Here is a 15,887-nt window from a genome sequence, read left to right on the forward strand (position 1 = left end):
TGTAGGGGTGCGTACGTGTTAAGCTGATCTACAGTAAGGGAATATTGTCCAAAAATACAATAACGCCAAGGTCCATGCTGCCACTTCCAGTGTCTACCATTTGATAGTCTATTACCTATTCGACCATTATACCAAGATCGCACAGACACACACACTGAAAGAGAGAGGCAGGGGCAGTGAGTGCGTCGCTCTCAAATGACTGTGAATAGTAAGTAAATGTAGGTAAGTACGTAGCTGGGGGTCGAGACCGCTCTGCTGATGGAGGATCGTAGTGAGATGATGTGGTGGCATTCATACCGTAAATTAGAACATTTTCTAATTTCCTCTGCAGCAGTGAAACACCACACACTACCCTAACACTGTTAGGCAGCAACCTGAGCATCCAGCCCATATCACAGCAATGTAGCCGAACTGAACGTGCCACACACACGTTTTTCCGACGCCTGGTAGCGATGTGCAGGTAAAAACAAAAGGAAAATGTATTATTTAAGACAAGACGATAGTCACATGAACTATTCACTTCCTTATAATTCAATGACCAATTGAAAACTATGACCCATCTCCGGCGGTGTCATCTTTTCTGTCCTTGGTTGGCTGAGCATGAGTAATGTAAATATTTATGTTTTAGATGAGGCACTGCCTAGATCTAGGTCGCAATGTGTAACCACCATTCCAAATAGCAACCACAGCGCACTTGCAGCATTAGATAATTGATAACTGTCTCTTCCGTGGGACTTTGTCTGGTTCATTTCTGAGTAGCATTGTGAATGCTCAGTTATCCCACGCCTGATATACTGATGCTGCCAGTGAACTAACCCTCTCTGATACCTCACCATTACTGCCTTTCTTCTTTACAGCTCTCATTTCTATCCCTCGATCTGAAAGACTTCTCTCTGAGTGAACCGTCTCACACGCCACCCTCGCACTCCTATTCACCTCTGCTGTGACAGTCAACTTGTTGTCGTTATGGACTCGATTTCTCAGCCCCAAGAGAAGGTGGTTGTGATTTCCAGTGGCATCTCTGAACTCAGTACCTCCACAAGGTGCTGCCATAGACCTTTCCTTCCTGCCCAACCTGGCTAACCTCCTCCACAGCTGGCACTGCCTGAGGCAGCAGAAGGGCCTAGACTTGCACACCGCCTGGAAGCCCCTCTTAAAATTCTCATTGTAGTAGCCGTAGATGATGGGGTTGATGCTGGAGTTCGAGAAAGCCAGCCAGTGGGCAAAGGGGAAGATGTAGCTAGTCAGAAGGTCCAGCTGGTCCCTGTCCAAGCCTGCATAGTCTGTCATCATCATGAGGGTCCAGAGTGGCAACCAGGACAGCATGAAAAGCAAAGCCACCAAGATGAGCATCTTAATCACCTTGATCTTTTTCTGGGATATCATTGGCTGACCAGCCCTTCTACCTCCAACCTGGACTGTTGCGTTGGCCAGCTGTGGCTCTCTGTTTCTAACCACAGAGGAACACAGTTTGACCCCGATGCTTCCATACATCAGTGTGATGACGGTCAGGGGCACCAGGTAGATGTGAGCAAACAGAACCGCAGTGTAGACCTTTCTCATCTGAGGGTTGGCAAAGTTTTCGTAGCAGGTGTACAGGGGGAATGTGTGGTTAAAGTCATCGTCGCACACCATGTAGTGGAAAGGTACTTTCTCCACAGTCAGTGCCATAGCAGCAGGACACATAATCACCACTGCTAGCACCCAGATTAACAGGATGGCTGCCTTGGCAACAAGTACAGTCGGCTTGGGTTGTAGAGGGTACACTATGCAGCGAAACCTGTAGTAGATAAGTAAGGAAGAGCATTGCCACTAATTACCTATACGAGTAGACATAAACACCAACCATGAGCAAAAGAATTTAGATTATAACTAGAGCCTTAACTAAGGATAATCAATACACATTACTAATTAATCTTCCACTTATTTTTTACCTTAATTCGGTCTTTAAATCATGATGAATTCCCATCTCAAATTAACATACTCATAACATATTAACATAATTTTCAATTTTCTTTGGCCAGTAATCAAAAGGGTTCAAAGTAAAGGAACCAAATACTTTATATGTAACAAGCTATAAACCCCAAATGTTTGGTTTGAGTCATGTTAGCTGTGTGGCAATGTTGGCCTGAAATCTCTCAGCAACCATCTGATGCATTGACATGACATTTTGTACTGACATTCATGGTCCCCAGAGGATGAATTCTACTGACTTTGGTGATCTCTTGACTTTTCTTTAGAGTGACCATGTTTGATGGATGGCCATTTGGTACAGATCCATGGTCCCATGGAGAAACACTAATGTGCATGTGCAGTGAGCCTCAAAATTAAGAAGCCAGCCTAGAAGCTGGAAAGCATTTTTGGCTTATGTGCTTAGTGCATTTTTTAGTCAAGAGAGTTGGGTGCCAGATAAGTCCGGTATCCAGTGCTTGTAATACATCCAAAGGTAAACATACCAGCTAATCATCAGTATGTTAATCATTTTGCCATGCTGATAGCATTAAGCTCAGAGCACCACTGTGCCTAAATATAGCTTCACAGAGCTGCTAGCATGGCTTAGACTCTTATTCTTGCTACTTTATGAATGACTCCAATGAGCAATCAAACTAGTCATCCATTACTTTTTTGTCAGTTGAATAATTTATTTATTGTGTCATAGTTTTTGCACTAATTTTAACTGATTAGGTATCACACCTCAGGATATACTAACCTTTCAACAGCAATGGCCACCAGGGTAAAGACTGAAGCGGAAACAGACACCCCCTGCACAAATCCGCTCATCTTGCACACGGTGTTGGAAAAGGGCCAACCTGTTGAAAAAATTACACGCTCATTAGCGTAGTGTAGCTGGTGCTCGGAACTCAGTGAAAACAGTGACATAATTGTCACTGAGGATTTTTAGAAATCCTTAACAGTAGTTTATAATTAAGGCAGTTCAAGATATTGGACAGGGTTAGACTTAAAAATGGGTGAAATTAAGATTACATTAGGGTTTAGAATTAGATTGTGAAGTGGCACTTTACACCTTGCTTCCTTTTCCCCACATGTTCATTGTTGTATCATTCCTGCCACAGCTGAAATTGATGCTTCATGGAGATGGAACACCCCTGACACAATGAGTATATCTAATTCATTTTCAGGCAAATTGCTTGAATAACACATTATGGGACAGTAGCAGAGGAGCAGCACAGAGAGAAACACTGACAGCAGTAAACATTGACCTCAAGGTGGTGGTTGCAGTGCAACAAGCAAACATCTTTTTATCAAAAAATACAGTCCCTTCTTAGTTCCACCATACGTTATTATCCAGATAAAGCCTGATGTATTGACTATCTCAAGATCATTACTGATTACAACAGCAATCTAAAAACTGTTTAAAAGTTAAAAACAAGTCTACAAGAAACTGGACAGATGAATAAAACACTGTCCAGTAAAAAAAGTAAAAAAAAAAACAATGTGTACACATTTGTCAAAAGTCAGAACACATGATGGCACTTTATCTCAAGAAGAACAAAGTAGAAGTAAAGTAATGCTGACAAAGCCAAAAAACATAGGAAATATTGCCATTTAACACACTTGAAACATTTCATACTTTTCTTTAAATCCTGCAGTTAACTACTGAAATTGTAGATTTTTATATATATATAAAAATTGTCTTCTGTCAAACAAACAGTTATGTTAGATACTAGGTTCATATTGCTCTTTACTGCTACAATAAATACCAAGCCAACATTTTATAGAAACAGTCTGAGTCCTTGCAGGAGAGAAGGCTGGATTTCGAAAGACTTGTTCAAGATGAGACCTCGTTGTTTTTAGCAATTCATTGAAGGAAAAAATAAATATGGCTTTTGTTAATTATCCTGTAAACCAGGCTTCTGACCAGAACTTCCCTGCTTTGTTGCAGTGTGTACCTCAGTGGTCTGGGAGGTTGCTAAGGTCTTCTCACTTCTCAGGACCCGCTAATTAGGGGTCCAAGCCCGAGTGGGCTGGGAACCCGCGAATGCAAGGCATTGCGGTTCCCAGTACCAGCGGAGCTGGGAACCCTATTGTTTTTGTTCTAGTATTTTTTATTTTTTTATTCTTCCTTGCATAAAACTCATACTGCGGCCTAGACGGTAACTGCTAGGGACGCAAAACTCCTAGGGTAGGTCCAGTTCACTGCACGTAACTCAGGCGCAAAAATCCACACACACTTCTACCTCAGGGGGCGCTATAAGCAAGGTCAACGCGTTTGGCCTACGAAGGTGAATATCAAAAACCTTACATCCACGCGTTCGGGGGATCGAGCTGAATCTCGTGGTATAGGCCCCGCCCATTTCCGAGTAGACCTTTTTTTCGCTACATCTCAAAAACTGAAAAACCTATTTTAATTAACTCCTCCGAAGACGCAAGTCCGATCGACACCAAACTTGGCACGGATAATCTCTGGAACAAGCTGATGAAAGTTTGTAGAGGAAATTTTGATCCAACAAAAAATGTCGCAATTATGTGCTAGCAAATGTTTGCGAAAAACGCTACTAACAGGACATGATGTCATATCTTTGCTTTGGAATGGCCGATCGACACCAAACTACACGCCCATACATCGCATGTTCATAAACCTTATGTCTACGTGTTTCGGGGATGCTGCCGATGGTATAGGACACGCCTCTGTGCGACGACGTTTTCGTTTCGCTAAATCACAAAAACTGTAAAACCTATTTTAATTAACTCCTCCGAAGCTGCAAGTCCGATTGACACGAAACTTGGCACGGACCATCTCTGGACCAAGCCAAAGAAAGTTTGTAGAGGGAATCTTGATCCGACAAAAAATGTCCCAATTACAAGCTAACAAATATTTGCGAAAATGCTAAAAACAGGAACTATAACATATCTCTGGTTTGGAAAGGCCGATCAACACAAAACTTGACGACCTTATGTGACATGCCCCCCTGAAGGGCTGTGCAAAATTTAGTACAGTTAGCCCCTAGCTGGCACTATTGAAAAAAAATCCCATCGACTTACATGCATTTTATATCTCCACAACCACAACTCCGATTAATACCAAATTTGGGTCAACGGTTCCATGGGGCCCTGATCACACCTGAAAATGTTGGTGCAATTTGGCTAAAAGGTGGTGCTATAATCGAAGCTCAAATACCGTCAGACAATCCCATTCATTTCAATGGGATTTTCAACCAAAGGACATTTTGTCTTATAACTACGCGCCACTACATGGCACATTCATAAACCTTATGTTTACGTGTTTGGGGGAATGCTGCCGATTCCTATGGTATAGCACACGCCTCTGTGCGATGACGTTTTCATTTTGCTAAATCGCGAAAAATGGAAAACCTATAATTAATTAACTCCTCCGAAGACAAATCCGATCGGCACAAAACTTGGCACGGACCATCTCCGGACCAAGCCGATAAGTTTGTAGAGGGAATTTTGATCCACCAAAAAACAGCCGAATTATATGCTAATACATTTTTGCGCAAACGCTAAAAACAGGGTGTCATGTGAGATCTTACCTTTTCAATGGCCAATCTACACCAAACTCGGGGAACTTATCTGGCACGCCCTCCCGAGGGGCTGTGTCAAATGTGGCGTCAATCGGCCTCTAGGTGGCGCTATTAATTGGAAATCAAATAACACTCCCATTAGACATACATTTTATATCTCCATAACGGCAAGCCCCTTTCATTTATAACTCTGGTCGTTTATTCTCCACGGGCCTCCCGAGCCCAGCGGGGCGCCCGGGCCGACTCGCGGGGCGCAGTGGGGCCAGGGGGAACCCCACTTACAACTGCGCCGGGAACCCCACTTACAACTGCTTGCAGTTCTAGTCGGAATTTATAATTACATTCTCTGTAACGTCTGGCACAATGCAATTCATATCTAACTTGCTTAATGTGCTTAAAAGGGCATACTTTATCCTTTTTTAATTTTTAGGGATCCAAGCAGGAAAGCCCTATTGTTTTTGTTCTCATTAGTCTTTCTTTCTTGCTGCTAAACTGTTCAGTAAGAACTTCCGGATTAAAACTCACCAAAATTGGCAGGTGGCTTGTAAATTCCAGCCAAATACCTCGTAATTAAATTCGCTGCATGGATTCGTACAAAATTTGGTTTGTACGATTTAGGGTCGCTACTCAGTTGATCCATAACATTCGGTAATGACTGCTCAACGTGGCCGTGGCTTATTACGACAAATGTAAACTGCTAGACATTTCTCATTCCAAACGTCTGTGAAAATCACCCGGTCATCCTAGAGAGCTGAATTTTTTTTTAGCACATCCACTCATATGTGACAAACTTTTGCCTCACTTCAAACTATGGTCAACTCAGAAGTCAGTCATTCTATATTTTTCAAAATATGCTAAATCAATCTCCACCAAAATCGACACAGCAGATGTCAAGTATTTTAAAGGGTTTTCAGATTGGTCAAGAGACATTAAAAAACACCCAAAACCAGCAGAATTATGTGTGACAACAATTTACTCTGCAGGCCACGCCAGCCTGTCAAGCCTGTGCTTCTACCTGCCTGCCCTGCCCAAACCAAGCCCTTACATTCTGTGTTTTCCAATAAATCTGTTCAAAGATCTCCGCCTGTTCCGGCTAGTGCTGCTGTGGCTAGCCACCTGCCAGAACTGCCCTCACCCTGTCAATGGGGAGTCCATGTGACAGCCCCACCTACTCCAGTCCAGTCACTGGCTACCAGTGCCCAGCTGCCCAGTTGCCTGTCACCTGTGCTGCTATTCTGGTGTCGGACTTCAGCCCAGCTGCCCTGTCACCAGCCCAGCAGTCTTGTCTCTGATTTAAGATTGTTTTTTAATGATATCTATCAAACAAAACAAACACATTGATTCCCCAGAAAGAACCATGATTTAGAATAATAAACACAAACAGATATTTTTTTGCAAAAGAACACCTCAGATATGTTGTACAGTTTGATTGGGAATCATATTTAATAGTATTGTAGTACTCGAGACCGGTCTTGGTCTTAAGATCACTTTTTGATGGTCTTTATTTCTTGTCTCGGTCTCGACCGCATTTGTACTCTGTCTTGTCTCGGTCTCGGGCATTGACCAGTCAGGGCCAGGGACAAAAGATCGCGAAGCGATTGGCCCGCTGCGGACTGTTGGTGATCAATCCCTCTGGCTGGATGAAGTCGGATGCTCCTGATTTTACGCATGGATCCATGATGATGGCGAAATATAGAAATTAATGGCAATAAAGCATGCTGTCAGTATTTTAGAAAAACATCTCAAATCATGCTTTTAGGGGATCTGATGTCTTATTTAGTGGAGCTAAGCTCCCCCTGGCTCCCCCGTAGTTGGCACCCTGAGAGATCTTACCATCAAATTAAAGCAGACCGGGGGGGGGCTTATGGTCTACAGGTCTAAAGGACTGACGGATTTAACTTTTGTATTCTCGGTTGACAAAAGTCTGGATGTCATTATTTCGCGTGTGCACCCTGGCGCGGCGGCATTGCAGGAGAGAGTGAGACGCGACAGTTGTGTCGATTCTCCTGCTATTAAAAAAGCTTGCTTTGTCATCACTGCAGCTGGACAAATTGATAATTAACTGCAGGCCAAAAAAGCCCTCTGGCCACAGGGAAAATCTCCCGGTGTGCCAGTCCGCTAGTTTAATCTCCACAATGTCTTCTTGTTTACAGTGTTGTCGGTAAAGACAATAGGCTTCATGAATGGACCAATGAGCAAACACTATGCGCAATTAGTACTCAAGGGAGTTGTAGTGTCGTAGTGTCACATGGCAATTTGTTATTTCAGATGCTTGTTAGCAAGACTACAATTTTTCAACAAAGCCAAAGTGGCTAGTGGGAGTGACAGCGTTACCCGCCACAGCTGAAATCCACCCACATTTGGCGGGTTGGCGGGTGTTAATGTCAAGCTTTGCTCATAAATAAGGTGAACAGGAGGATGACTTGCATTTAAAGTGATGTTTCGATGCCTCAGTCGAGCAAATACAAGTGCACAGTTTCATTTATTGTTATCACATGCCATGCGCCAGCGTGTGGATGTGATGCAGTGACCTGATCTCCTTGGCAACCTCGTTAATTGAGTTGATGGAATCTCTGTGTTTGTAGGACTGCATCACGGCCACTTGAGGGTTGAGAGGCACGAGGTACAGCGGAGACGGCAGGGCTGTGCGCAGTCAGCTTCTGCTCAGCTGCAGCACCACCGACCCAGCTGGAACAAGCAGTCACTAAAAATTGTTTCTATTTGTTTGTGTAAATAAATGTTTAAACACAACTTAAATTATTTAGTTTAGGCTCTTTTCAAACAAGGGAATACAAATTATGTACCTGGTTCATCCAGTGCGTCTTGCATATCTGTGTCCCCCCCCTCCATCTCTGTCGCTACTCAGGAAGGCTTCTCATTCCTGCAAGTCGCTCATCAAGGGGTTGAGTGCCTTTTGGCCACCATACAACATCTTCTGTCTTGCTCCCCAACAAGAACCTCAATCTGGGACGTGCATGTGCATTGTGTTACATGTAATACATAGGCTACCTGCAAAGTAGTTGGTTGTGACAGGTGCTGTTATAAAAGTAGCTTAAGCTAGGTGTTTTAAGGAATAGGGCTGTGCGTAATGAGTGCGAACGAATGTGAGAGAGTGAGCGGCAGAAAGTGACAGTGAAGCAGAGTTAGCAGAGGAAAAGATTAGTAGTAAGTTGTCAGTCTGGCAGTAAATGTACAGTGTAGGTTACAGTATGTCTGATGCCAAAAGTCTGTTTGTTGCTTCCCCAAATGCTGGAAAAGTAAAGGCTGTGAGCATTAGTTAACATCTCCGCTGCGCTTCAGACTCCCATCTGGAAGCTGAGAAGTAAAGCTAAATTTATAGGAAGTAACGTTAATTAGCTGCATGTCATTACTACCTGCTTGTCCAGGGTTGAGAACATCAAGTATAAGCTTAGAGAGTCTGAATTCATTGTGGCGTGACAGGGGGTCACACACTACACGAGCTGACAGCGGCTGTGTCACCCGACGCTGGCCTTCAAACCACATGTTAAGAAAACACGTGAAATGTGGCGAACCTACACACGAAACAGCTGTTTGTTATTATAAAGATAGCAATTATAAAGACAAAGAATATGGGTGAAAGAATGGATTAGCACATGCAGGTAGCAGGGATTGTCTGAGCTACAGAGGAAAAAAAAACTAAAAACTGTTTTGCAGTGAAAAGTAGCTGCCTGCTCTGCCAGCTGCCTGCTCTCATTGGCTGGATGTGGATGTCAAGTCGGCTGATTCTTCCTGATATTTGGCATGCTAGATATCTGGCAGACATGGGCAATGTGTCAGAAATGTTTCGGGGAGCCGTTGTGACGCGTCCCCTGATCAAAGCCCAACGGTCACAGAGCTCGCCGACGGGCAAATCGGGCTTAAAATCGTGTAGTTTTAACTAGGCTTAATTTGTGCCTCCTTAATCCTCCATCCTCGAGCCTGTGACCTGGAAATTGCTGCCATCTTGAAGGACATCTCAATTCCTACAATGCACTTCGAGGGGCAAAGGATCAAGGATCGAAGAGGCTTTCTGGAGGAGCTATAAGCAAGGATCCACCGATGTATCCTTTGAGGAGGTCTTTTCGGCAGCTGTGTCATGCAGCTGGACTATACAAACAACCCATGGCCAAAGCAGGACTCCACAGTGTTCCTGTTGTATTCGTTACTTGTATTAGTCATTTAAAACGATCAAATGCGCAATCAAACTCTCTGCCCTTCACTGTTATAAAGCGCTTTTCTAACCACATTCCTTAATGACATTTCACTTTGATGTCACTGATGTTGTTATTGCATGTGATATGTGGATGGGCAGTCAGGATCGTAAAAAGGAACACTGAATAGCACTGGGTGAATTAGCGTTTCCCCATTACGAGAGATGACGTGTTTGGGTTGTGAAAATCATTTGTTAGGAGTGTGGTTTTGTGTTCATGTCTTTCCTGTTTTAGTCTGTTTTTGGTCTGTTTTTAGTATGTTTCTCTGTGTAGCCTTGTTTATTATTTTATTCATTCACATGTTCTAGTTTACTTAGTATCTGGTCTCATGGGTTTGGTTTGGGGTTCTGTGTTTCTATAAGCTTCATGTTTTGGGTTTTGTAGCTAAGTTTAGTTTTTTGTTCATTCGCATGTTTAAGTTTTCTTAGTATCTGTCTTGTCTCTTATCTCTTATGTGTACTTCTGTGTTTTATTATTTTGGGCTGTGTCTTAGTCCTTAGTCTTGTGTCTCCATGTAGTCCTGTCTCCTGTTTGGTCCTGTCCCTGCTCTGATTTTGCAGTCTCTCCATGTTTGTTTCCTCTTATTTTGTAATCTTCTCTGCCTGGTGTTTCTTGTCTAGCTTTGCTCCCGTTGTTAGTTTAGTGTATTTCTGTCTTGATTATTAGTTTGTTACCACTGCCTTTGTTTCTGTACTTTTGTTTATGGATCTGTGTCTGCTTGTGTTTGTAGTCATTTCGGTTTATTCTTTATTCTGTCCTGTATTAGTTTCCTGCCTGGTTACCTTGCTGTTTCACTGTGTGTCTGCTGTGCCTAATTAGCTGCTCATGTCATTCACCTGTTTTGTGTTCCCACCCTGCTCGTTTGCCTGAGTATTTCAATGCCTGTGTTCTGGTCAGTCTTTGTTGGTTCATTGTTGCATGTATCCTGTGTTGCTCTGTTACTTGAGTTTGTTCTTGACTCTTGTTCCCGCAGAACCTCGCCTTTGTTTTTTGGACCTCTGGCCATAACTTTTTTGTTTGTTTATACTCTTTAGACCTTTGGCTGTTTGTTGGCCACCTTCCTTCTTCAGTGCCTGGAGTCCAGCAAGTTAAAATGTTGCTGTGTATAGAACTCTCTCTCTCTCTCTCTCTCTCCCACTGCTTCCCTCCCCCATCACTACTGTGCTCGTGGACCAATGCCACCTGTTGGTGAATGGCCAGAACAATGTTGCGTGGCAAGATCCACATCACTTTTTGTTTTCCTTTTACAGGCTATATAGGAGCACACACACACACACACACCATGAGGCTATATTCACTAAATAGATCAAAAACTGTATTTGATTACAATCACTTACTATCCCTTTAATGGAGCAGTGGCTGAAAAGACACAAATGGTTTCAGAGCTATAACACCCTACCACAGGTGTAAGCAATCATCCAGTGCAATCAATCTGAACCACAGGAAGCCTGACATAGCAGGAACACAGCGCTGCGCTTCATTAGTCAGCACTGTCGCCCACAGTTCAGCTGAACCGATGGGAGTCACACTAAAAAATAAACACATTGCAGCAAGGCAATGAACAGTGTTGGGTAACTTAAATTTGGAAATGACATCTTTACTTATTACTTATTTAAAAAGTACATTACTAATTAACAATAGAACATATTTCTGTAACTCATTAAAGATACCTTCCTTTAACTTCAATGCTGCCACACCAACAATCACATATTCTGATTTCAATGCATTTGTTATTTCTGGTAGCTGTAGACAACATGTAAATATGGCAACTTTATGCTTCATACTGCTTTGAGGATATTTACACATCCGTAATACCAGACTATAGTAATAGAATCTCATTAAATCAATCAGCTTATGAAACGGTAAAAGGTAGACTATTCTCTAACAGTTGTATGGCCAGGTCCAGGTGTGGTAGATGAAAATTGTCTGGAAATGATATTGTGCAGTAATCAATGTACTTACATACCCATACATTCACTCAACTTTTAATTCATTTCTGGATAACATGGTTTGGACAGCACAGTGAGTACAGATTTCACCCATGAGTCTTCTGCTCACAATATTCTCCATTTTGTCCCTAAGACAGATAATAGGTTTCTTGCAGAGGTAGGCTACAGAACTCCAGAGCTTCTACTGTATGCCCTTTCAGGAATATCAATGTTCTCTCGTCCTTAATGTCTTTGACACATTTTCCAGCATTGCAATGGAAAGTATCCAGGCCATACTTACTGAGGTGGACTGATCTTCCGCTACTTTATGAACCATCTATACCTCTCAGGTCGTCTGGGACAGGTCTGCTTTCTGTCCCCAGGTTAAAGACATGGAGAAGCAGCATCTGGAACAAACTCCCAGGTGTGCTGAAACTGTCTTCTTTTAAATCAAGCGTAAAAACCTTTACCGCTGCCTTTTAATAAATCAAATTTTATTAAAATCAGATATTCCTTGCTTTTGAAACTCAATTGGTTTCTCCTCTCTCATAAGTAGTCAGACCAACTCTTACTTAACATGGCCGAAAAGACACTCTCAGTATAGTTCCCGGCTCTCTGGGTCATGGTGTGTCCGGGCAGAGTACAGCTGAACGTTTTTCTCTGCTGTTTTGACTGTTTACCAAGATTGTAGAGCAAACAATCTGATTCATGGTGACGGGAAATAAAAATTGAACGGGGTTTGAGTGGTGTGAGAGATGGGAAAGCAAATAATGGAGGATGAAAAGCCTGATTATTCATAACCCAGAATTATGGGTGAACATATAGGTTTACTGGGTAAATTAACCAGTTTTTATTTTTATCTTCCCCCCCCCCCCCATGTTGCCTTTATATTTTGTGGAAAGCACTTTGAATTGCATTGCTGCTAAAATGTGAGAGATATATATATGGTTAAAGGACTGCTGTTATCTACTTGTAAACTGATCAGTGTTGAAAAATAATAATTGCTGCCTGGTGTCAGTAGTTTTGTGCTATCATTTGGAGAGTGAATTTTGTAAACTGGACCACAGTTTTGGTGTTTATGTAAATCGATTCCCATTTGTTCCTCACAATAGAAAACAACAATGGAGAAAAACTGAAAATAAAAAATACACAAACTTTTTCTTAAATTTCCCTGTTCACTTCTGAAAGATGCGGTAGTCCTGCCAAAATGGTCCTGTCTGATGTAGTTGTAGGTAATACAATATCAATTGGGTGATAACAGGTATAACACAAAGTAACAAATGTATGTTGTTATATGTTGAAACCATGGAATACATTTTTAGTCAGATCCATACATCTGCTATAGCTACACCTTTTATTAGGTATTAAGATGACTGAATAAAATGTGTTGTCTGTATCATTTATTTTATTTTAATTTTATTTTCTCTGCAGTCTGTTTTAAATTTAGTTCATATCAGTTCAGACGAGCTATGGGAGACAGTGCTTCCTAAGAAACAGCACTTTGTGTCTGATGTGGCCTCCAATGATCTGATCCTCTTTGACGGAGTGGGGGGTTACCAACACCTGTGGTAATGCTGTGAAATCACAAGTGCCGTTCCATACACTGATGACGGACTGATACCGGGATTGTCTGTATGTGTGAGAACCCAGAATAAAAAGCGTAAAGTGCAACAAATTGGTCTGGACTTCAGACAAATTCATTTATTCGTTCAACGAGGCTCAGACGGCAAGATGCGCCCAAGCTATAGTTCTCTGACTAGTGGACAGACGGACAGAGAGAGTATATTCATATAAATGATATGCCTCAATAAATTGAAAATCACAGTCTTGTTCCGCTCTTCTCACAAAAGCCTGTCTGTTGCTCTCAGTCCCAACACCACTCCTTTCAGCTAAAGATCTTTAAAAATAGGTCACAAATATATGGTTACATTTGTTTTGTTTTTTTAAATCCTGAAACAGCTGGGTGTTGTAGTTTTTAGCATACAATTCTCAAACTGGAGTAGTGCATTTGTTGGGGACCATTTTCAGCACTGGATTTTAATGCAGTGGGACTGTGTATTTTCCATCAACTTAACATAAACCACAGTGCCCATGCTGATTGTAATGAAGAACCCACATTAACTGAATGGATAAACAAATGTAATTATAGTCAGATCTCCTTGTGCCGTAATGATGGGGCAGTGATGCTTTCACACAGCATGCAATTTTTCGTCTTCCTTCTTGTGGCAGCTGCATCTGTGTTGCTTTTAGCCTGGATTATCTGTATAACTTCTTTTTATATATTATGGTTTGCTTTACATTTGTAAAAATATGCCACTCTACCACCAGTAGACTTGTCCATTTTTGCGATTGGTCATCTGCTACAAATACTTGCCCTTTTATGGATGCTGATGGCTGGATTTGGAAACCCTGGGAGTTGATAACCACCATCATGTGACGGCTTACCGTTATTGCCATTGTTAAGGTTAGTGAAGCCAGATAACAAAATATTTCCTGGGTATGTTGAACCTGCTTTAATCTAGGCCCCAAGACACAAGAGGGGTAAAGAAGGGTTTACCAAAACAAAACAGGAAATCACAACACTCCATGACAGTTGTGTCTAGGATTACTTAGCCCTGACTTTACTGCCACACAATCGTGAGTGTAAATATGGCATAGATGAGGACTTATGACAGGGTATTTACCAGTGATTAGGTTGTCCACCACGTTGTAGGGATGCAGAAGATGCCCACCAACAGGTCGCTGATTGCCAGGTTGAAGATAAAGAGGTTGGTGACTGTGCGCATGCGACGGTTTTCCAGTACGATCAGACACACCAGGATGTTCCCAATCATGCACAGCAGGAAGATGAAGAAGTAGGCCAGGATGTAGCTGGCAGCCACATACAGAGAGTGCTGATAGTAGGGGGAAAAGGTAATGTTGGTGACGTTTACTGCACCATCTAGGCTGGTGTTTATAACGCCTGCTGTGGTGGCTGATCCCTCCAGCTCTATCCCTTCCTCGCCCATATTGTCCAGATTCTCCATCCTTAGGATGGAACACTGCAGAGGAGATCAAATACAGATCATTTAGAATTATGTTTGGAAAAAATGCTTGACATGAGAAGCAAGTTTCATTCTGAAATTAACACTTGACACAGCAAGCGTGTCTCATTTTGATGATCTGTGTTCTGTCAACTGACCAATCGGTGTCCTGCCTCATGTAATGATTGTCCAATCACAGCAAAGCAACCGTAACAAGCATGGCAGGCCTGTAGGAAGGATTTCTCCACATGCCAAAGATGGTTTGCACAAGGAACTACTAAGAGCAATTTAAAAAAATCTTTTTTAAAACCACAAGCAATGTGAAGTGTAAGGAATTAATGAATATCTGCAGCACGCATTAGCATGCCTAGCAAAATACTATCTACATTAAACATGAAAGTCTGTTAGTAGTAGTTAATAGTAGTTGAGACCAGGAGGAAGAGATGCAGTCTTACACGGTTCTCTGTGCTTCCACTGGAGCAGTAACCAAAAACCTCAGTGGTCTCTAGAAAAATTAACACCACTGCTGCAATAGTATGAAGAAATAGGAGAATTAAATGTGGATTTTTAAACATTAGATCACTTATCATCAACATCAACTCTGTCAGCAAGTCCAATCTATTTCAGTTGGGAATTTTATTAAAAACACCTTTTGCCTTTCAGCTGTGGGTTTCATGTGTAGGTGAAGGGAGCAGCATTAATAATAGAAGATTTCCAATCAAAAGTAAGTCGCTGGCAACTTTACTCAACTCCTACTGTCTTATTGTTACTGAAGCTCCTGTTGATCAGGTATTTAAGATCTCTTCCTGTTTTAAAACATTAATGTTTTAATCTGAAGAATTTAAAAAAATATTTTTGCTGGAAAACTAGAAATACTGTAATGTGCAGTCTATTCTTAGCTAGTAACACCAGCTCACTGACATGGGAGTTACACAACATGTGTGAAGGAAGGCAGCTGTGGTACTTCACAACTTTCATTAGGTCTGTGTATCAGTTATATAATTAAAGTGTGAAAACACCATATTGCAATACAGAATGAACTGCTGCAGTTGAACCTGCAACACTGCCTACATCATAGCATGCAAGCTCACTAGCACAATGACTTATAATTGGAAAGCTGATGCTTTTCTAGAGAGACAGAATTTAATTTTTAATCATCAAGATTAAAGACCGGCCTGACTGTCATTGGCCAGGTGTCAATGTATGTCATCACTTTTTGAA

At 42.0% G+C, this 15,887-nt stretch overlaps 1 protein-coding gene across 1 annotated transcript; it reads right to left on the reverse strand.

The window, feature by feature from the left end:
* Positions 1-682: 682 nt before the first annotated feature.
* LOC119892054 (neuropeptide FF receptor 1-like) lies at positions 683-14,680 on the reverse strand. The gene is given in 4 exon segments (XM_038704137.1): positions 683-1,780; positions 2,711-2,810; positions 14,328-14,348; positions 14,351-14,680. Coding segments are annotated over 4 exon segments (1,449 nt in total). The 5' UTR covers positions 14,670-14,680; the 3' UTR covers positions 683-771.
* Between the last annotated feature and the right edge of the window lie 1,207 nt (positions 14,681-15,887).

Source organism: Micropterus salmoides, unplaced genomic scaffold (assembly GCF_014851395.1).
Source record: "Micropterus salmoides isolate LMB-PRFRI ecotype aquatic unplaced genomic scaffold, ASM1485139v1 Ms_hic_scaffold_7, whole genome shotgun sequence".
Lineage (NCBI taxonomy): Eukaryota > Metazoa > Chordata > Actinopteri > Centrarchiformes > Centrarchidae > Micropterus > Micropterus salmoides.